Consider the following 24239-nt stretch of genomic DNA (forward strand, 5'->3'; position numbering starts at 1 on the left):
CGGTTGACACAACGTAACTCCTCCGATTCAAAGTGGCCGTGGTAGGAATTTCCAAGTAACGATTCGCTCATCCTATGCGGATTGGCACGATAATATTGTAAAAAAAAAAAGGCCACTATTCTCTGATTGCGAAAACCCATGGTGGCCTTTAATTTGCTGGGAAATTGGTTTTATACCGTTTATTTCACAATTAATCTCACAGGATTTTGTAATAATAACCAGACCAATCCGTGATCTGTTGCGATCGATTCGTCATTTTGTGGGCAATTCGAATTTGCGATCGGAAACGGAAATTATTTTTCATTTCATCACTGTCAGGAACATGGACTGGGCAGCAGTCATTTCTTCTGCGCTCCTTGTGGTAGGTTAGAGAAAACTATCTGCTCTACAACCTGCCGTCTGTTGTTATTATTTTTGAGTGGGTATAGTATTTCCTATGATAACCAACGATTTTAGTTATCTTTCACTTTTAGCTAATTAATGTACTTTATACACCTCTTTTGGTAAATCGTCTTCACATTCTTCCGAAATTCGTAAATCATATGCATAAATAATGGTATTAATACATTTATTTCTCTTAATCTGCATACTTCGACTTATTTCTTGATTCCGGTTCCTAACGAAATCATTTGTGTACACATTAAACAAGGTAGGCTACAGCCTTGTTTAAGTCCCGTTTAGTTCCAGGTTTTAATAACCGAGATTAGATCTCAATTGAAGATGTCGCCAGAAGAACCACTCGAAATGGTTCAAGTGCCCAGTGACTGTAGAGGGGATTCTCTTTACTTGGTTAACGGCCTGCGTGGCTGCTGCCTCATGGGGCGATGCTGTGCAGGCCCAGGTCCATAGAAAAATGAAGCTTGGTAGTAAACGACCTGTTCTGCTGTTGGCTGACGCTGTGACGTCACTAACGAACAGCACCTGCCTCAGTGCGGGCCGCGCATTTATGCGATGTATTTCCGGTATGTTTTAGTTTCAACTGAAAAGAAAAACAATGTAAATTCATATTCTGCTATTGCTACAATGTTACTGCTACATTCTGTAACTTGTCCAACTTTTAAAAAGATAATCGTAAGGAAAGGGTTTCTGAAGAAGTGAAATTTGTTGATATCGAGTACAGATTTAAGTGTCAGGAAGCCATTTCTGAAAGTATTTGTATGGTGTGTAGCCACGTATGGAAGTGAAACATGGACGCTGCAGTCCGGATCCGCGTGATGCTACGGTCGCAGGTTCGAATCCTGCCTCGGGCGTGGATGTGTGTGATGTCCTTAGGTTAGTTAGGTTTAAGTAGTTCTAAGTTCTAGGGGACTGATGACCTCAGATGTTAAGTCCCATAATGCTCACAGCCATTTGAACCATTTTGAAACATGGACGATAAATAGTTTAGACAAGAAGAGCATAGAAGCTTTTGAAATGTGGTGCTACAGAAGAATGCTGAAGATTAGATGGGTAGATCACATAACTAATGAGGAGGTATTGAACAGGATAAGGGAGAAGTGAAATTTGTGGCACACCTTGATTAGAGGAAGGGATCGGTTGGTAGGACATCTTCTGAGGCATCAAGGGATCACAAATTTAGTATTGGAGGGCAGCGTGGAGGGTAAAAATCGTAGAGGGAGACCAAGGGATGAATAAACTAAGCAGATTCAGAAGGATGTAGGTTGCAGTAGGTACCGGGCGATGAAGAAGCTTGCACACGATAGAGTAGCACGGAGGGTTGCATCAAACCAGTCTCAGGACTGAAGACCACAACAACAACAATGATGATTTAAAAAAAATTCAAGCTTATATCGAATCGAAACATGCAAAAAGAAAGGGAAAGTATGGTGTGTTTTTGCAGTTTCTGTCAACGTAAATGATCTAAATGAGCTTGGAGTTTTCTAAGCGGGCTCTCAGAAAAGCTGAATCGACTATACAAGTTCTATATAACGTTCAGTATCATTTTGTATTCCTCGTAACTTTTAAAAGCACTTCGACTAATGGAGGCCCACTGTGCTCACGAAATTACACGATTGCCTTATTTATAGGAAGCATTTGAATTAGTTAGTCTAACTAAAACATATTTCAAAATACCTAGGTGGTAACTGAAACAGCAGTTATTCAAGAACGAAAGGTTGACACTGCAGGTAGAGGATGTCACAGTTTTTCGCTGTGAAAAAGTGGTGAGCAGAGTAGCCTATACAAGTCCATTTTTGGTACAGACGCGATTTTGTTGATGACAATTGCTTGCAAGATCTTTGTTACCTGATCAAAATTTAATCACATATTTTTTTAGTTAAGCATCCCTCCTCTCTAATGCCGCTATGGAATTCTCAGTCGTTACAAACAAATTCATCTCTAAATCAGCGTTCTTCTCTCTTAGTCAAAGCTCCTCTAAACTCTATGCTTCTTCTGTGGATCTCATGTTCATTGAAACGTTCCTTCTTTTCTTCTATTGCACGTGATGTGCTGTCGTAGGCACTACTGTTGCAAGGCGAACTACACGATGGAGAGCATCACTCGTAAGCATTCGTTTCAGCGGCAAATTTAGCAAGTCGGTGATATAATCAGTTTCTTTGAAATGGCAGTAGCAAATCCTAGAATCTGCAACATTCACAACGTTATTTCTATTAGATTTCGGAAGCCTAACTTTTGCAGACTTGCAGGGGAGGGAAAGCATAAGGCACTACTTCATATTATTTAGTGTTGCGATTGTGAGACGCACAATACCATCATAAACCGCCATTGCTTGCACACACTCCAAATACTTTCACTTGCAAATCACTCACAACAAACAAGTGTCAAAGCGAGAACAATTCTCACGTGATCACACAGCCTCCAACATACAAATATTGGCACGTAGTTTTCAGTTCCCACGTCATGCGCACAACGGCAGAAACGTGTTTGCTTCTGCGCAGCGTTTATGCCCCCCCCCCCCATCCCCCGCCACTAGTCGTCCTGTCTCTTAACATGACCGCGGCGCCAGGCCTTGAACTTTCCTGTGCGAGATGAAGGGCGGGCAGCCCGCTTTTTGCCCACTGTGACGTCACACAGAAGTTCCCCAGCGTCACGCGGGGTGCGTCGACATCGTGTTCTCGCTAGCTGAGGACAGGTTACTCCGAAGTAGTTCCCACAGCCTGTTTTACTCACAAATACTTTTCATCTTAATGCGGCAGTGCCAGGCGGAATGGTCAGCATTCAGGAATATGACAGGAACGATAATTTGAAGCAAAAAACTTCGTTTGGACATAATGTTGTATTCCGAATGGATCCAAGATAATTTAATGTACCTTGTTATTTATTTTTCGTGTTATTGAGGCATTGACAGCTTTGCACACGTACAACTGTTGTCCGCCGCTCGTGGTCTCGCGGTAGCGTTCTCGCTTCCCGAGCACGGGGTCCCGGGTTCGATTCCCGGCGGGGTCAGGGATTTTCACCTGCCTCGAGATGACTGGGTGTTTGTGTTGTCCTCATCATTTCATCATCATCCAGGAAAGTGGCGAAATTGGACTGAGCAAAGATTGGGTAATTGTACGGGCGCTGATAACCACGCAGTTGAGCGCCCCACAAACCAAACATCATCATCATCGTCACGTACAACTGTTAGCGGACGTTACAGCATGTGCTGTTCAAAATACCAATTGAAAAATACGTACTTTTAATGCCTTCACATCTGAACATTACCATACACATCACATTACAGCTATCGCACAGCTCGCAATAAGTGTTCGAATATCCCACCGTTAACTGCAATGCAATTTTGCTCTCTTGGAAGAACATCTTGTTTTGGTTCTCTGAGCACCTATGCACGTTCCCTAATGAGAGCAGCAGCGTCCATGATGCGACTAAGCACTTCATCTCGTCTAGTCAATGGTTCAAATGGCTCTGAGCGCTATGGGACTTAATATCTTAGGTCATCAGTCCCCTAGAGCTTAGAACTACTTAAACCTAACTAACCTAAGGACATCACACACATCCACGCCCGAGGCTGGATTCGAACCTGCGACCGTAGCAGTCCCGCGGTTCCGGACTGCAGCGCCTACAACCGCACGGCCACCGCGGCCGGCTCGTCTAGTCACCTTTCGTTTGAAAACCCCAAACGTAACACCATAAACAAAATTCTTATGGTGAAAGGTCTGGCGATCTTGGTGGCCAGCTAACTCTACTACACAACCAGTCCAGCGATTAGGTAAGAGCGGTTGCAATGTACCCTCACATATCTGGGCGGATGTGTTGGGGCTGCGTCAAGCTGGAAGTACATTCTGATCAAAAGCATGTCCTCAAGGCTTGCAAGAAACGAATTTTCCAAAAAAATGCAAGCAATTCCTCCCTCTCATTCACTGTTCTAAAATGGCTGGACCTAGCAACAAGTTACCGATCACGCCGCGCCAAATTTTGATCGAAAAACGAACTTGGGAACAGTATTCACTGTAGCATGTTGATTTTTCTGTGACCACCACCGATTGTTTCGTGTGTAGCTGATTCCATTTTGTGTAAACATGGTTTCAGCGGTGAATGGTATTAACGGAGGAAATGACTATTGCCATTTAACCAGTGACAAAATTCAAGTCGTGTGGCATTGACGCCAATGTGACACGCTATATGTGAAATGAGTACCAGTTTTTCGCATGTAATGCACTGCTAGAGTATCCTACCAACAGTACTCTAACACGACAGCCGCGACCGAGATGGGCAAGACACTAGACGTTAGTCTTTCAGGGGCAACCAGATCGTGGGTGCTCAATGTACAAGACCCTTCATCTCCGAGATGAAGCTTGAGAGTTAACCGTGGTTGAATGGAAGCTCACATGCTGACGGCGGGGTTTGAGGACAGCGACCGAAATAAACAATGTTTGGGGACTCGCCACAGTCAAATCCATGGGAAACAGAAAACTATATTTCCATAGAAGTAGCTTATTTGCTTGAAATGTCAACGTCCAACCATATTATTTGTACTGTACAATCACATTGGCAAACTAAAATAAATTTAGAACACAAGTATCAACTATCAGAACACAAAGGTTTACACTTACATCTTAAATGAACTGTAGAATTAAATGCGTGGGTTCTTTGAATTGGAAAAACATGCACAAATATATTTGCCAATTACAGCGCCATCTACCACGAGTAGAAAACTATGGTTTGAGTAAACCGTCCGTATTCTCTGGCGGAGAATCCGAAAATGCAATGAAAATTGCGAGTTCCCATTTCAAAATACAAAGTTGGCGCCGATCACAGAGGAGGGACACTTAGGCAGTTGGCAGTCGTAGCACAGAATGCTGTCCCCTTCACAAATATTAACTTCTCACCTAACACCTTTTTTTTCATACGATGTGTCTTTTCGAGATATTTAGTTGTCCCAAGTTAAGGGGCTCCGGAACGCCCTATACTTGCAATGTTAAAATAACGCTTATAAATTACATCTTTCCTCACAAAGTATTTGAGGTAGGAAGTTGAAATTTTTACAGATTATTTACTGGAATATGGGCTACAACTTAACACAGGGATTTTACAAAATTTTAGTTCAGTTATTAAAGATGATTTTTTTTCAATTGTAATGAAAGTTCACAACATTTTTTTGCAATTTTTTATTTATATATTCAAAAATATACAGTTTTTTGGAAAAAGGCTGTGTTAAATTATGCAGAAGGTACTGTATAACATTTACTGAAAGTTTGAAACAAATATGTTTGGAAGATCCTTAGAAAACATGTAATTAGTATGAGAAAATAAAAGTTTTGGGAATCGAGCGACAAAGATTGGATTAACTTTTTAGTGCATTCCAGGTCCATAGGATGGATTATCTTCATCCTCTGCAAACTCCTCCTCCAGCTTCCTCTTGTTCCTCCTCCTGTTTACTCTTGCTTGTATTTCTAGACTCTTTACAGCCCTGTCTGCAGCCCGAAGGCGTTCCTTGTCTAAAGCAAGCATCGCTCGTACCATGTTAGAACCTATCTTCATTCCCATATTTCTAAATACCTTGCACCTTACAATGTTGCCATCCTTCAGAGGATTTCTAATAATTTACTTTTACTCATTATTATACTTCAACAAAACAGAGACTCAAGAAACAGAATTAATTACGAATATTTTCGAGATAACGACAGAGTAAATAAACATGAAACAATCGACAATCACACCAGCGATATATATTGAACCATCACAGGTTAGCCACAACACATACTTTATCTCACATCACTAAAATGTTCCTGATGAACACGGACGTTAATAATAACACCATTTGACAGCAGTTTAACAGCGCCACAGTGGGTCACGCCCATGTAGAACACATTTCAAAAAAAAATTAAAAATAGTTGTAGTCTTCGGAATTGAATAAATTATATATCTATTAAAAGGTAATAGTCTGCAGATTCAGAAAGCGCAAAAAAGTAAAAATTGAACTTTTCATGATTTTGAGCCTTTCCGGAGCCCCTTAAAGCAAAGACCGTGTATAATCTCCTTCAGATCCAAAGCGACACATATCCACAACCAATGCAAAAAGGCAGATTGGTTAATGTTGTGAAGCAGCGAAACATTAGTTATTCACGAAGAAGGACCTTCACGACGGCAGCGTTCTACCGAAATGGGTCACGCCGATTCTATTACTCAACTGTCACTGAAACGACAAACTCTGTTCAACTTTTTATTAGTACCATTTCTAATTTCAAGTTGTTATTACAGTCAAGTTGATTCAGATTATTTCAGATTCTATTTATGTGGTGAGTGGACTACATTCCAAACAGTCTCTTTTAGTAGTATCTTAAAACATGCGATTCGAGAAAGGTTGGCGTCGTTTACCTCCAAAGCAAATCAGCACGCCACCGATGCCATTAGAGGCGAAGATGAGAGTTTATTTTAAAACAAGTGGGACAAAACTCCAGTGCAAGAATTTTAGGTTTCTGTGTAAAGTTTATATCGCGCTTCTTCAGCACATCAAATTTTCCGTACATCATAGCGCCTGGTTATGAAAAAAGTTTGTCTCCTATGAGGAGAGTGTTGTATAACAGACGAACTTTTTCGGCAGGCTAAACCGCGGATCGGAGCGAACAGAGACGGTGGCCTCTATTCCCTGTGTTTCCTTTCTACGGCTGCTTTTTATTTACTGTCCCTACGGACCCTGTGAAAGCCGTTAACCACTTAGTGACAGAACGATAAACGGCAGTAACGGTGTTCTGAGCACACTACACGTGCCTCGCTTCTTACGCTCTGACAGTGACTCGTACCTTCACTTAGGGAACAATGGATTTTGACTGTAGGAACATGCGTCATGGTAAAACAGTAGAAGTAATACTTTTCAAATGTGGTATAAAAGTGCTAAATACAAAGCTGATGAGATATTATGTTACAGATACTAAAAATAACAGATGAGGAACGATGCTTCTGAGAAAACTTAGCCACATGACGTGACATTTTAGTGGAATGACAGCAACGACATTCCCGAAGGAAAGTGCATTATTTACAATCAACATTATTGGATTCTAGCTCGTAGCCGAACAGCATTTAGTTCCAAATTACCGTCTACACTTGAAAATATTTCATTATGTATATTACAGACACACATACACAATCATGAACAGAACTACCAAGACAGCTTCCAGAACTATTTGCGTTACATTTTTTATTTTATTTATCTACCCACTAGTATGATAGTTCCCAGGTTATTTTCTTCACATTACTTCGTTTCTACTTCCCTGAGTGGAAAATCAGTTTTTTCCCTTTCTTACTGCTGAAGAACAAACATAGAGAGAATTTTCTTTTTTTTTCAATCAGGCTAAGACATTAGTTGGAAGACACAGCGCAATTTATAGCTATAATGCCAGAGCTGGAAGTAGCTGCATTATGTGATCAAAAGTATCCGGGCTCCTCCAAAAACATAATTTTTTCGTATTGGGTGCATTGTGCTGCCATCTACTACCAGGTACTCCATATCAGCGACCTCAGTAGCCGTTAAGACATCGTGAGGGAGCAGAATGATGCGCTCCGCGGAACTCACGGACTTCGAATGTGGTCAGGTGATTTCGTGTCACTTGTGTTATACGTTTGTACGCGAGATTTCCACACTCCTAAACATCCCTAGGTCCACTGTTTCCGATGTGATAATGAAGTGGAAACGTGAAGGGACACGTACAGCACAAAAGCGTACAGGCTGACATCGTCTGTTGACTGACAAAGACCGCCGACAGTTGAAGGGGATCGTAATGTGTAATAGGCAGACATCTATCCAAACCATCACACAGGAATTCCAAACTGCATCAGGATCCTCTGCAAGTACTATGAGAGCTAGGCGGGAGGTGAGAAAACTTGGATTTCATGGTCAAGCGGCTGCTCATAAGCCACACATCACGCCGGTAAATGCTAAACGACGCCTCGCTTGGTGTAAGGAGCGTAAACATAGGACAATAGAACAGTGGAAAAACGTTGTGTGGAGTGACGAATCACGGTACACTATTTGGCGATCCGATGGCAGGGTGTAGGTGTGGCGGATTCCCGGTGAACGTCATCTGCCAGGGTGTGTAGTGCCAACAGTATAATTCGGAGGCGGTGGTGTTACGGTGTGGTCGTGTTTTTCTTGTTTTCATGGAAGGGGCTTGCACACTTGTTGTTTTGCGAGGCACTATCACAGCACAGGCCTACACAGATGTTTTAAGCACCTTCTCGCTTCCCACTGTTGAAGAGCAATTCGGGGATGGCGATTGCATCTTTAAACACGATCGAGCACCTATTCATAATGCACGGCCTGCGGCAGAGTGGTTACATCACTATAACATCCCTGTAATGGACTGGCCTGCACAGAGTCCTGACCACAATCCTATAGAACACATTTGGGATGCTTTGAAACGTCGACTTCCTGCCAAGCCTGCCAGGCTGCCATTTCCCAAGAAACCTTCCAGCACCTAATTGAACGTATGCCTGCGAGAGTGGAAGCTGTCATCAAGGCTAAGGGTGGGCCAACACCATACTGAATTCCAGCATTACCGATGGTGGGCGCCACGAACTTGTGAGTCATTTTCAGCCTGGTGTCCGGATACTTTTGATTACATAGTGTACTTACATCCCGGAGCGAGAAGATATTTTCATGAGTATGTATTTGGCCGCAAAGTGGAGTGCCGTTCATGATGACCAATCAAATCTAGTTTAAATCCTGAACCTCTGAGCAGTTCTCGAGAAGTAAGGTCATTGTCGAGTCGCAACGTGAAGTCTGGCAGTCTCGTTTATGCTGTTCAAGAGGATTATGGCTATCTGGCGATACAAGCACAAAAATGAAACTACACTCTAGATGTACTCATCGCGCAGGAAAGAACACTCAAATCGCGTAGGGAAGGTAACCCAAGTGCGTGAAGGAAGAGTTTTAATGCTTCAGATGCTTATATTCGCCCGCACAAAGCCGAACGTGTGCCAAGGATACAGTATTATGTATTTGCAGATGTAGTTTTAAGATTTTAGAATTTCTCATCTGTTCCAAATTTTGTTTTAAGACAGTCAGTGACATGAGTGTGAAAGACAACAGAAGGGCAGGGTTGAGTACATTTCATGACACATGGCTCTTGACTGCACTTCAGGCGATCTTGCAAAAAGTCCTCTTCTCGAGACAAGAAGTGAAGGTGGGGGCAGTTAAATTCAAGAGTGGCGGAGAAGACAGACAATGTCAGTCACCGATCTGGCTCTTTTGGCGCTAGTGGCGTCGGCTGTTTTGAGCCCTAGAAAAGAAAATGTTGTGCAAAACTGGCATTATGACGACACTTAAGAGTCAAATTCTTGTGTCGTTTTTGAGGAAGGAACGTACCTACAATGCCAGCTGAGTTGTCAATGTACGAGAGGCCGTGGCAGGAGGTTATTTGAAAACGACCGCTTAAAATAGATCGAAGATTTTCGTAGTAGGACCGGAGATCACTGCAAGACGGGCAGCGTTAGGGGGAAGACTTGTCGTACGACCATCTCCGTAAAGTATGAGCCATCGTTTCCGATGCTGGAGTCCGCGCCCCAGTGTGGTTACTGTAGCCACAGCAAACAACGCTGCAGCATGCCGGCAAACTCTCCGTGCGAAGCGAAACCCTGACCCAGAGGTTCCTCTGATTTCTCCCACTCTCAGCGGAGTTCTACGCGTTTTAATCGTCATAGCCTGTGCAATGAAATTCATTAAGAACGTGTGCAGTTTTTACCAGGATTCATTACTGTGTTCATGAGTTATTTTACACGACGAGTCCAAACAACAAACTATGAATTGCTGTCTGCACATTACTTGCAGGTCTGAAATCGATATACTGTCCAATTAACGTTGTCCAACCCTGCAAGTGCGATTTCTGGAAGTTAGTGCCTCCGAATTTTTTACTTTGCTCTCCCTACCGGTTGAAGTATTCCATGTCACGCACATTATTCGGTCCAATTTCCCTCTCTCTCTAAATGGTTCTGACTGTAGTGTATAACATCACCGTGTGTAACGTAACTATGTCGCTGCGTGAGCAGCAACGTACTGTAAGCGCATTTCTAACGGCAGAAAACATGCCTCCAATTGAAATACATGGAAGACTGAGAGCTGTGTATGGTGATGATTGCATCGCCTTCAGTAATGTGTGAAGTTGGATAGTCGTGCTCGTAATAACGGAAACGGTGGTGCTATGTTCAATGTGTGTGACAGAGCTTCATCTGTTTCTAAAATTTAAAGAAAGCCTTCGAGGACTTCACTTTGGTAGTGATGAAGCTGTGCAGGTGGAGGTGAGGTTGTAGCTCCGTCCACAGAGTTAATTATTTTACAGTCATGATGTCAACAAAATGGTCTCTCGTTAGGTGACTGTGTTGGGGAATAAATATGTAGAGATGTCGAATAAGGATGTAGAATTTTAATAAAGTTTACTTTATTTAAAATTATTTATAAGTTTCCACATAAAAGATCGGATGCATTACTTTTCAGCACTCCCTCGTGCGATCTAACCAGTGCCCTTTGATTACTACTTCGATTAATGTGAGCCGATACTCTTTCGGAGAAATCGTCGAGTAACATTAATCTGACGACCATCTTTTATTTATATGCATCAGCTAGCTGTACACGCACAGTGGGCTGCAGTAATCAATCAGCCATGAGAGTTCAGTTAACGTCAGCTGACGACCGACAGTAGCCAAGTCCTCTTGCATTGTCTATAGCCAACGATTCATCACGACTATTTCTCTTCCGTTGCAGTCTCATGTTAGTCCGCCTCCTTGGTTCTCAGTAGATTGTTGCTGCTGCAGTTAACGCGTTTGAGCATGGTAGTGCAGTGGTTTAGACATTTAAATCACGATTATAAGATGCAGGGTGGAAACCCTGTCCGCACGTCTTCACACTAATTTCCTTTTCTTTTTCTGTGTCACTTCATATGAATAGCCAGAAATCAATATGGTTGCTCCAAAAATGCCACTGCTTATTTCCTCTCTTATCTATGTCCAAACGAACGAGCTCTCTCCAAAGATACTGACGTCATTAATCAGCTAACCTCTTGACTTCGTTTCTTAGGCAACAGATGCTTCCATACAATCAATGATTGTGGTTAGGGTCCGAGTAACCACTATCACACAGTCTTTCACCAAATCCATCCTTTTTTAAGTACCTCAAGTAATACTATAGAAATGTACAGCGACAGTAAAGACATTAAAGTTAGCTGTTCTGAGTATGAACATCTGCCAGTATCAATGTGTATGTACCCCATCTTCGCAACGTGTTGTGCATTCTTCTGTCGACGACTATTTTTGCAGTCGACGTTACCATAGAAACAGTTCGGCGTATCAGTGTGAAATGTTTCCAGCGTTAAGACAATCTCTTAGCTCTGGGAAGTGCAAGACGGAAACGACTATAAAGAAATCACCGCGTCGTGAGAACGATACAGCAATCACTGTAAGTTGATGCCGCTTTGGTTAATAAACGGACAATAACTTTACAGCATTCAACAGTGAAATTCTAATAGTGACGTTAGTTTAATACTTGGGCTACCGTTCAAGAGGACTTGGATTCATACCAACATTCGAACGACTTGATTTACAATTTCCCCAATGTTTCTGCTGAAAAGTTCTTTCAGGTAGACCGTAGTCGAATTAAATATTCGTCTTCGTCTGTGTTGATGTCTGTATTCTAACTTACCTTCCATACTTATTAGAGGATGCGACAATAGATTTAAGGGGGTATATGAACTTTTTGAGTCTGATATTGAAAATAAACTTGGGAATAATTTTCTTGCTAGTGAATTAGATGAAGGCATCACTTGCTTTGAATTCGATTTGTAGAATCAGTGAACACAAAATCTTTTGAAAAAGTCTAAAGATAAATAAAACCAGGTGGAATAAATAGCGAGTGTTTCAGAAATAGTAACAAATAAATCCAAATAATCTACTGCTAGTTTCAAAGAAATTATCGGAAAACCATCGCGTAAAACGACTATTTTGGCCGCGCGGAGTGGCTGCGCGGTTTAGGGCGCCATGTCACGGATTGCGCGGTCCCTCCTGCCGGAGGATCGAGTCCTCCCTCGGGCATGGGTGTGTGTGTGTTGTTCTTAGCATAAGTTAGTTTAACTTACTTTAAGTCGTGTGTAAGTCTACGGACCGATGACCTCAGCAGTTTGGTGCCTTAGGAATTCAGACACATTTGAACACTTGGACTGTTTGGCATACGCATCTGTGCCTATTGTAAGTTACCATGAGGTATAAGACACCTTGCACTGATGGGTGCAGTATACTAAAAGGCTTATTAGTACGAAATAAGGAAAAATCCTCCGTGTAAAACTAAGAAGTTCTCTATAAAATTTTCAACTTAATATTTAGTTAGTTCTTATTACACATGTATTGCCAGTTTATAGGTAAACGCTAATACTAGGAAGGAGATGTGCAAATATTTCTGGCTTTTAAGGATGCAAAATACACTCCTGGAAATGGAAAAAAGAACACATTGACACCGGTGTGTCAGACCCACCGTACTTGCTCCGGACACTGCGAGAGGGCTGTACAAGCAATGATCACACGCACGGCACAGTGGACACACCAGGAACCGCGGTGTTGGCCGTCGAATGGCGCTAGCTGCGCAGCATTTGTGCACCGCCGCCGTCAGTGTCAGCCAGTTTGCCGTGGCATACGGAGCTCCATCGCAGTCTTTAACACTGGTAGCATGCCGCGACAGCGTGGACGTGAACCGTATGTGCAGTTGACGGACTTTGAGCGAGGGCGTATAGTGGGCATGCGGGAGGCCGGGTGGACGTACCGCCGCATTGCTCAACACGTGGGGCGTGAGGTCTCCGCAGTACATCGATGTTGTCGCCAGTGGTCGGCGGAAGGTGCACGTGCCCGTCGACCTGGGACCGGACCGCAGCGACGCACGGATGCACGCCACGACCGTAGGATCCTACGCAGTGCCGTAGGGGACCGCACCGCCACTTCCCAGCAAATTAGGGACACTGTTGCTCCTGGGGTATCGGCGAGGACCATTCGCAACCGTCTCCATGAAGCTGGGCTACGGTCCCGCACACCGTTAGGCCGTCTTCCGCTCACGCCCCAACATCGTGCAGCCCGCCTCCAGTGGTGTCGCGACAGGCGTGAATGGAGGGACGAATGGAGACGTGTCGTCTTCAGCGATGAGAGTCGCTTCTGCCTTGGTGCCAATGATGGTCGTATGCGTGTTTGGCGCCGTGCAGGTGAGCGCCACAATCAGGACTGCATACGACCGAGGCACACAGGGCCAACACCCGGCATCATGGTGTGGGGAGCGATCTCCTACACTGGCCGTACACCACTGGTGATCATCGAGGGGACAATGAATAGTGCACGGTACATCCAAACCGTCATCGAACCCATCGTTCTACCATTCCTAGACCGGCAAGGGAACTTGCTGTTCCAACAGGACAATGCACGTCCGCATGTATCCCGTGCCACCCAACGTGCTCTAGAAGGTGTAAGTCAACTACCCTGGCCAGCAAGATCCGGATCTGTCCCCCATTGAGCATGTTTGGGACTGGATGAAGCGTCGTCTCACGCGGTCTGCACGTCCAGCACGAACGCTGGTCCAACTGAGGCGCCAGGTGGAAATGGCATGGCAAGCCGTTCCACAGGACTACATCCAGCATCTCTACGATCGTCTCCATGGGAGAATAGCAGCCTGCATTGCTGCGAAAGGTGGATATACACTGTACTAGTGCCGACATTGTGCATGCTCTGTTGCCTGTGTCTATGTGCCTGTGGTTCTGTCAGTGTGATCATGTGATGTATCTGACCCCAGGAATGTGTCAATAAAGTTTCCCCTTCCTGGGACAATGAATTCACGGTGTTCTTATTTCAATTTCCAGGAGTGTAATTACAGTCACAGCATTTATCAGTTCCACTTCATTTATACTGCGGCAGCACCATCGCCTCAGAGTGCTACACGTCAGTACTTTTCACTGCCGTATGAAACTGGAGCTCATATAACTTTGTTAAAAGGTGGTCAGTTTCTGAAATAATAACTTGAAAGGACAAATTATCCCCCAGAGAGCGCGAGGGTAATCGATGGGTGGCAATCGATACTTGCCAAAAATAAATGACTGTGGCTCTAAGATTCGATGTTGCGACATATGACTATGTCGAACAAAATTACCAGCTGTTTTGAATGATAAGAATCGTAAAGTACTAACAAGAATAATAGATTTCGTTATGATACATACCAGAGTTCAACTTACACCTACAATTACCATTATGTAGATTTTGAACTACTTAAAATATTCGCCGTTTCGACATGGTTTTCAAGGGCGTAAAGGTTTTGCATCAGTATTATTTAATACGTACATGTTACTGGGGCATGAGAAGATGAAAAAGTACCTTACAGATTAAACCGACACGAAGCTGCATCTGATGAATTTCAATGGTTATCAAGAGCTAAATGTAATGAAACTCGTACCTTAAGAATGCACTTGTATTTCATCATTTGTAACATACACGAGTTACTCTTAAGAAGGAATAAAAAATGAGTAGTCTTTGATACACCATCGAAATTAAGAAGGCTCGGCGTCGAATTAATTGGACTAATTTTATACTAATAGCGAAACTAATAGAAATAATGAGCTACTCTGGGAAACACATAGATACGTATGTGGGATAAGTTCACTATGATTGATGTAGAACCCAGAAAATTATTTTATATATATATATTTTTTATTTATATTTCCTACAGTTCTGCACCCAAACACATGTGTTTCCGATGACAGCTACATCTACTTTCTTAAATAGTGATAATAGTTTTAATTTTTTTCAACATGACTCTTTCGTTAAGTGTACAGCAGAACAGGCATAACGTAGCATAATTATTAATTTCTTCACTAATTCTGTTCACTTTCGTCGCAAACATACACTTCGTCCAGAAAACTCTTCAATTTAAATTTCAACACAATGAAATTGTTGGGGTTTTTTTTCCTGGAATTTCAACACAATGAAATCATTGGGTTTTTATTTCGTGGAACGTTACCATCTAATTTGTAAATCAATACAGACAGACACCTTCCTGGTTTGGCCGACGTCTTGAGAATCTATATACGTGAAAAATACATTCACTTGACAATTGACATGTAAGTGTCTCAAACAAACCGGTACTGATGAATTTCGGACTTAGATGAACTGAGCGTCGGAAAAAGCTCAGGTGTGGTAATGTACTTCGAAAGTCCTCGCACTTCACTGCTTGAGCAATGAAGGCGCGATTGCAGCCCAACTTTTAAATGAATAAGTACCGTGTAATTTTTGCGATGAAGCATTTGAATCGCGCAACACTAGTTTGTGGTTAATTTTCTGGACGATACTAGCGTCTTTAATTATTTCGCTCACCGTGGATGTCGTAAGATCGCCCAGTCTTGCGCTGAATATTTCATGCCGAATGCTTCGTAAGAATATTTCGAGGATAGGCACACTCAAACCACTGCCATGGTGTTATGGTGTTATTTTGTCCTTCTCTGGAACAAGCTGTCGTGCACTTTGCACACAGTTCGATACACTACTGCATTTAAGAAACAGCTGAAGCATTTCCTTCCGTCACTCTCATAACTTATACCTAAAATAATAAACATATGACGAGTTTATCTCTGTCAAGCGATAAAGTAAATCCTTTCATCTTCTCCCAGTTATACATCTGTCTCTCTTCGTTTCTCAGTCATTCGCGCCGCCTTCTTCCCCTCTCTTCATTACTTGGGTAATCTCGTATTCTTTCCCCGCTCGTCATTACTCCTACGCTCTCATGTATTTTCTTCTATGCGCCTTTCGCTTTTGTTCTCAAGTCCGCTGCTGCCGGTACTCTCCGTGAAAACCAACCTGCCTTCGGGTATATACTTCTCCAGGTGCTACGAGTATGGTCACAGGTTTTCTGCTTCAAACAATGACTACATACCGCTGCTACTTTAGAATACGTAGACTTTTATTTTGAAATGGTGTCAGAGTCTGATTGATGGAGATAGCAAGGTGCATAGATACATAAAACAAGGCTGAAACTTCAGCAACTGGATACATAATCCAGCCAATGCTTTCGGTCATTTACCTACAGTACTACGTATTGAGTTTCACTTGCTTTTATGCACGAAACTTTAAGCTCCTCCACCCGCCTAATACGACAGACATCACTCGTCATCTCCGTATTATATTACATCAGTTTGTTTCTCGTGCATCAGTTTTATTGATCCAGTTGATCACGCAACAGATTGTATGAATAGTTTAACTACCTCAAAATATGGAAACAAGAAAGGAACCAAAAAAAGCTATTACAGACGTCATTGCATGAAATCGCATATTTTGTATTCGTAGAACACTTAAAAACACCACAAACGTCCGTCTACATTTTTTTATTTATTTATTTTTCAGTCATTAGTCTTCTGACTAGTGTGATGTGGCTCGCCACGAATTCCTGTCCCGTGCCAACCTCCTCATTTCAGAGTAGCACTTTCAACATACGTCGTCAGTTATTTGATGTCTTTCCCTACACTTTTTACAGTCTACAGCTCGCTCTAGTGTCATGGAGGTTAATACCTGATGCCTGAACACATGCCTGTCAACCTTTCCTTTCTTCTTGCCTGTATTTTCCACACGTTCCTTTCTTCCCCGACTCTGAAGAGAATGAACTCATTCCTTATCTTACAAGTGCACCTGATTTTCAAGATTCTTCTGTAGCACTAAATCTCAAACGATACGATTCTCATCTGTTACGGTTTTCCCACTGCCCACGATTCACTACCGTACAATGCTGTGCTTCAAACGTACATTCTCAGAAATTTCTTCCGCAAATTAATGTCTAAGTTTGACACAAGTAGACTTCTCTTGGCCAGGAATGCCATCTTTGTCTGTGTTAGTATGCTTTTTGTGTCCTCCTAGCAACGTCCGTCATGGATTACTTTGCTTCGAAGGCAGAAGAATTCCTTAAATTCTTCAACTTCGTGGGTGCCAGTTTTGAAGTTTCTCGCTATTCTTATTCGTGCTACTTCTCATTACTTTTGTCTTTATCCGGTTTACTTTCAATAAAATAATACATGGAATGGTTCAGTTACCACATCCAGAAAGCAACAGCAGAAAGAAAGCAAGTGACAAGTGTTCGTATATGTACGGAGAACAACTCTACTAACTCTAACAATGTGAAATAATTAACACTCACAGCAAGCTGGCTAAAACCAAAACAGCAAAAATTTACAGTAAATATAATAAAATCTTAAAAGTGAAGAAATGAAGCCAGGCGGAAAGTGAGGATGGGGTTAAGGAAAGTGCTTCACGCGCATTCGCTATAATATACATATATAAACAATGAAACCACTGACCATGTATAGCGCAGTACCATTCAACAGAACATAATAATACAGCAGAAAAACTTACAGACGATTTGCGAGCTGTGATAACAAATACATAAAGTGCTGAAAAGAGAAAAGCTCCCTTATCCTAAACGCAACATCACATGCAGTGCAGTAGCAGCAGATTTTGTAAGCAATGTACACATAAATATACATGCATAATGGCTCAGGGCATCAGAAGTGCTTGTAAACTATAATTTGCACCTTAAAAATCCTAAAGCTTCAAGAGGAAAGCATGCATATACTGCAGATCACAAAAGAAGATCTATGATAAAATGAGGTGAAGTGTTTATGGCAGAATATAAATTTACTCAGTTGGACATAAAATATCCTCAAAATAGACAGTAATGCAGATACTACACTTTGGTTTCATTTTCCTTTAGGACGCCTAGATTTTTCCTTATCTGTGAGGCTTCAATAAAGCTCTATTTGCAGTTGTTTTATAAATAAACTGCTCTTTATTGGCTGAGATATAGTTCAGCAAGTTTAGTCCACATTTTAGGATCCAGTAACCATAACTAGTTTTTAATAAGGTACTGATTTTTAAAGTACTATGCTACTGAGCACCGTACGTTTGAGGAGAGGCTGTATCAGTGTATATGGGAAATAACAGATAACGTTAACATCACTGTAGAACAGATAGAATGCTCACGAACAAATAAATATCTTTTTTAGCATCAAGATACTAAAAAGCAAGTGGTTGTTTTGGTAGATGGCGAATTATTATCGGACTTCCTTCGGTATCGTATGTGGTATTTGACTCACATGTTTGCACCACTGTCGAAAAGCAGTGCAGAGAGCTGGGCTCTGTGACAGTGATGGATGTCCATCAATCTCCAGATCAAATATTGGCAGCTCCAGATGACAGTTTGCAATCAATGAAATCTCCTCTAAATTCCATCCACATTATTTTATGTTTGGCAGTTAACTCACAAATCGGGAACAGGTCTTCTGTAAATCTTTGTTGCATGCTGCAGTCGGCACTGTCGTTGATCATCTCTTTCATTACATTGATATCAATCTCAGGGACAGTTATCGAAATCGTGTCGGCATCTGTCACATTTAATGGAAGTCCTCTGTCGTTATGCTTGTTGACAGTCGACTCCAACGTGGCATATCATTAACTGTTTCCTTGCCGTCCCGAAAGCCATTGATTCAATTGTGTTCTGCTCAGAGTTTCTGTTCTGTATACATCAAATAAATCTTTATCGCCTTACCTCAGATAACAAACCTTTACTAGTTTCCTTTTGCTGTATTTCTATATATGTTGATAAAGTCACTATGTTCGTCTGCCTGAAGCAAACTTATTTGCTTCAGCCTGTAATGTTTCCGTCTCAGGAGACAGAGACACTGATTCTCCTGGAAATTACGATCTAAATCGGTTGCCAAAACCACTGTACGAGCAGTAGGACCAGGTGGACACCAACATGTTGTTAGCCTGCAACGTCAGCAACGACGGTAATAAAAAAGAAAGATTGGGGTGTGCGATGAAAATTCAGTGTGAATTTTCAGTGATATGATTTTATGATGACACTGCTACCCTCGGTAAAACTGAGAAAGAATTGCAGGACGGGTTGAATGGAATGAACTACCTAATAATACATGCTGTGGACTGAGACCAAACCGTAGGGAGACTAAAGTAATTGGTTGCAGAAATTAGAGTAGGTATAAAGTTAGTATTAAAATTGGGGACCATGAAATAGACAAAGGACTTCTGCAACCTTGGAAGCCATATAACACACGACAACGAAGCAGAGAGGACATAAAAATTATACTAGCTCGGGCAAAGAGGATATTCCTCGCCAAACGAAGTCTGCTAGTATCAGATATTGGTTTTAATTTGAGGAAGAAAGTTCTGAGGGTAAGTTTGGAGCACAGCATTGTATGGTAGGAATCATAGTCGGTGGAAAAACCGGAAAAGTAGAAAATCGAAGCGCTTGAGATATGGGGCTATTGAAGTATGCTGATAATTGGGTGATCTGATAAGAAGGTAAGAAATGAGAGGTTTTCAGCAGAATCGGTGTTGAGATGAACTTGTGAAAATCTTTAACAAGAAGAAGGGACATAACGACAGGACATTTACAGAGACATCAATTAAAAACTTCCGTGGTAGTTAGGGGGAGCTATAGAGGGTAAAGGATGTTCAGGATGACAGAGCTTGGAATAGATCCAACAAATAATTGAGGTGGAGAGCTCGACACAAGAAAGAAATACGTGGCGGTCCGCATCAAACTAATCAGAAGACTGATGACCCAGAAAACAGCAGAGGGCAGCCTCAATAGTACCAGTGAGGTGTCAATCGATGTCATCTGACAGAATTTAAGAGCGTGGGATTTTTCAGATACTGGCAAAATAAAACTTTATTGAGGAATAGACCTTTTCTTAGAAAGAATCATGCTTGGCAAGTATTAGTTTTTGGAGTGTGAGAGGTGGGCGTTGTCATATAACACTGCCCCTTTACCTGTTTGATTCACGTATGATATGCAGAAAAAAAGCTGCTCCGTCGGTATGCTACTGTGAAAGAAGTTCTCTAATTTTTGCCGTCTCGATCGTCACGCGTTGTATGAGATAGGGAGAACAATAATTTTTTTCTACTCTAGATCGCGACTCTGAAGTTTGAGATTAAGGCTCATTACGATGCAGTGTGCTCTCAAGTTGAATAAATAAGGCCGTGGCGAAACGCGTGACTGCTCTTCTAATCTTTTATTTTTCCTCCGTCAGTCCAATTTTGCAGTGGTCTTAGAAGGGCGATAAAAGTAGAGGGGACATCTTGGGGCTGTAACTAGAACATAATAACCAGCTGCTTTATAATAAAAATCAAATCATGAAAAGTCTTCAACAGGAAGATGTTAACGCATGTTTTACATATTCTCAGGACTGCACACTCGTAAAAGTGGAGGTGTCTCATCAGACAAGCCCATTGCTGTAGCTTTCACAGTACACAGCATTCCGTCTCTGTACCAAGTAATGTACGCGCAAAATCTAAAAGAAACAGTACCACCCTGAACACAATTTGTAATTTAACAACTGTTGTTTTTTTCGAGCTTGACTCAACAACTGGTTTATTCTAACACACATAATTTTGCTTTTCAGGTGTATTTTATACAGGAAAGTGCTTTTTTTAACTACAGCTAACGATTAATGACATTAATTTATTTAGTTTCCTTCTCAGCTAGATAGTCCTCTATTAAATATCTCCGTTTACGTTTGTTGATGAATTGCCTAGAACTGCTACTCGAGTATTTGGAAGCAGCAGTTAATTTGATGTCAAAGTTAGATAAGGCAACATCCAAACAAGGAAATACGTTTTGCCGTCTGAACAAAAAAATCATAAGCGAAGGACCTTTCGCAAGGGACGCAAATTACCTACGTAACTATTCTCTTTGTTGCTCTTGATGCGGATCAGGTAATGGCCGTCTGTATGCCTAAATCACACAAAGGCGCTTGATAGAAAAGCGGTAACTGAACAAGAAAGTGAAATTATGGACAATAAAGCACCAGTGCCTTTCCGCATTATCGTAATCTTGTACGTAGAGGCGTCCTCGTCAAAGTCCGTCAAAGTTTCGGATCACTATGAGTTCATCAATAAAGTAACCGCCCGTCAACTTTAAGCAAAGTCGATGTTTCCAGGAAGTAGACCTCGTAGCTCTTTACTTAGTGTTACGAATACGTCATTAGCGCTCATTGGACGGCCTGATCGTTCAGTGTAAGGCACAGCGCGCTTACTTGCAGGACCGGGAGGTGGTCTGGATCGAATCCGCTTCCCTCACTACCGTCCGCTAGTCTGGTGCACCGACCCGCCCAAGTCTGGCTTCCGGGCGGTTTCCCCACGTCCGTCAGCAGAATGCTCGACTGGTTCCCCATCTCCGCCTCAGAAACATAACATACAAACAGTCAAAACACGGGAATGCTCACTACAAGATTTACATGCTTTGAAGTTAGGTGACGTGACAGACTTTCCTCCAGTCTTATGTGACGACGGGGAGAGTACCAGGCCACAGAAGAACAACAGTGTTAAATACTGATAGGACATCATCGGGGACCTAAGTTAGGAGAGAAGAAATACACTACATTCAATCCAGTCCATGTTTGTTAACTTGTTATAATAACTTACCTACACACTGTAAAAGGGGTAGACAGGTGAAAACCGAACTCGCGCCACAACGGGATGATGGAATGGTTCCATTCAAAAGTAATCACCACACGCTTCAAGATATTTATCCCACTGGGAGACGCGCCGATCTGTTTCGTAGAAAGCTATCGGCTGCTGACGAATCCACGTCCGCACCTATTCTTTCACTTCCTTGTCCAACTGTAACCTAAATCCACACATGTCTTTCTTCAGTTCGTCTAATATTTGAATATCACGCGGTGAAAGATCCGGGCTGAGTGGTGGATGTTGCAGTGTTTCCCAACCAAATCACCAAAACATACCCTCGTCCAATTGGTACTGTGGGTTCGGGCGGTGTCGTGGTCTGCTCGTCGAGTTCCTCGACCGTGGAACAACAATCAATGCGCAGGGCTATGAACACGCCTTGCAGAAATTGCGACACCCCATAAAGTCAAAACGCCCGGGAAGGCTGTCGCATGGATTCATCCTGTTGTACGATAACACCCGCTCCCGCAGTGCCTTGCGAACGAAGGTTATGCCTCATCAATTTGGTTGCGAAATAGTGTAACGTCCTCTTTAGAGCCCGGGTCTTTCACCATGTGATTTTCACATCTTTGGTGACCCGACGAAATACCTGCGTGCCCGCTGGTTTCAGTAGTATGAGGATGTGCAAGAGTGGGTGCGGTTGGGCATCCGTCAGCGGCCGGCCGTGTTCAAGAAACAGGACTTGATGGTGTCGTCTCCCAGTCGAATAAATGACTTATGGTGTGTTGTGACTACTTTTGAGTGGAACCATTCCATGATGATGATGATGTTGGTTTGCGGGGCACACAGCATCGTGGTCATCAGCGCCCATACAAATTCCAATCTTCCCATTTCCAGTTTCGCTACTACCCGAATGATGATGAGATGATGAGGACAACACAAACACCCAGTCCCGAGGCGAAGAAAAATCCCAGACTCGGCCGGGAATCAAAACCGGAACCCCGTGATCCAGAGGTAGCAATGCTAGCACTAGACCACGAGATGCGGAACCATTCAATAGTACTATTGTGGCGAGTATTCGGTTTTCATTTGAGTGCCCCTTATACTTCCGCACTGTAGACTCCTAAATAATGTATAGGTAAATAAAAGTGAAATCAAATAAGAAAACACACGAACATAAAATGAAAAATCAGCTTCCCGGAATAACGTTCTCATGTGAATCAATTTGGCGGAGGAAAATAAATATTTTTATTTAGCTTTTTTTTTGTCTATTCAGCCGTACTTTTTGTTTTTATACTTACAGGTTATCGATTTTTAAAGTCAAAAGGCTCCATCTTCAAGACTTTACAAATATGTGGGAATGGGTCTACCTCCAAAACATACAACATCTGCTCCTATGGACCCAGAGTAAACTGTTTACTATTTATCAACAAGTCTTAATTCACATTAGTTGAGGCTGATACATGAAAAAATGTTCCATCACCGTCGCTATAATGAGATGGCATTAATATATTGGGAATATACGAGTAGATCGGGGAAAGATGTGAATAAAGATATTGATTTTCCTCCGTGAAGCAGTGTTCCTCTCTGCTGCGCAGTTGTTTAAGGAATGTTCCATTTGCAACGTCCTTCAAAGGGCAAGGGGTTTTGCTGGTTATGAGCTTCGGGTTATCGTCGATCCGTGGTTAATGTGGCACAGTTCTCGTGATGTTGCTATCCAGTGAAGGTGATGAAAATTTCAGACACCTCATGAGATACGTATGTATCAGCATTAGGCTGCTAAAAGATAATACCTTCCTGACATAGTAGAAACAGCAACGCAAGAGACTGGATCAGGTAATTCATGTATTCTATACTGTTGAGAGATCCCTCGACTAACACGACAGGCGTGCCGAGCAGATGACCTTGTCTCATCACTCCATAGTGCCCAAACATTGGTCCGGTACGTTGCTGCCTGATATACTCAAGTAGCTGCCACTCCATTCGTTGTTCTGGCAGACGATGCCATGGCAGAATATGCTCTCACCACCAATTACAAAGCTGCGTTCACTCACCCTTCGAGTTGCTTCCTTCGTTACGCCATAGGAGGCGGGCTGGGTGGCAGCGAGAAGAGAGAAAGCAAGAGCTAGTAACCCAGCTAGAAGGAAAAGATTCTTAACTGTGCTAGTTGATACTCTTGAGCGCAACGTTGGTTATAATTTGTGCCACAATTACCATGCGATTAGCAACATCTATTCCTTTAAAGCTGCGACCCAAGTCTGAGGCCATTATGTCCACATTCAGGATGGCGAGGATGTACACCTTTCTCGGCCAACCAGCACTGGTCCACATCCTAGCCAGAATATGGTGCAATTCCTCAGAAGTGT

The 24239-nt window shown here is 42.5% G+C and overlaps 1 protein-coding gene across 2 annotated transcripts in view; it reads right to left on the reverse strand.

Annotated features, from left to right (window-relative positions):
• Positions 1-24239, reverse strand: part of LOC126100440 (alpha-tocopherol transfer protein-like) — a 127879-nt gene that overhangs the window by 57256 nt on the left and 46384 nt on the right. The window contains exon 1 of one of the 2 annotated variants that reach the window (XM_049911046.1): positions 21504-21656. The exons of the other annotated variant lie outside the window; for it this stretch is intronic. Coding sequence (XP_049767003.1) covers positions 21504-21641 — 138 coding nt within the window. The 5' untranslated portion in view covers positions 21642-21656. Of the gene's footprint in view, positions 1-21503; positions 21657-24239 lie in introns of those variants that run through there. 2 annotated transcript variants of the gene reach the window in all.

The sequence above is a fragment of the Schistocerca cancellata genome, chromosome 9 (assembly GCF_023864275.1).
Source record: "Schistocerca cancellata isolate TAMUIC-IGC-003103 chromosome 9, iqSchCanc2.1, whole genome shotgun sequence".
Taxonomy (NCBI): Eukaryota; Metazoa; Arthropoda; class Insecta; order Orthoptera; family Acrididae; genus Schistocerca; species Schistocerca cancellata.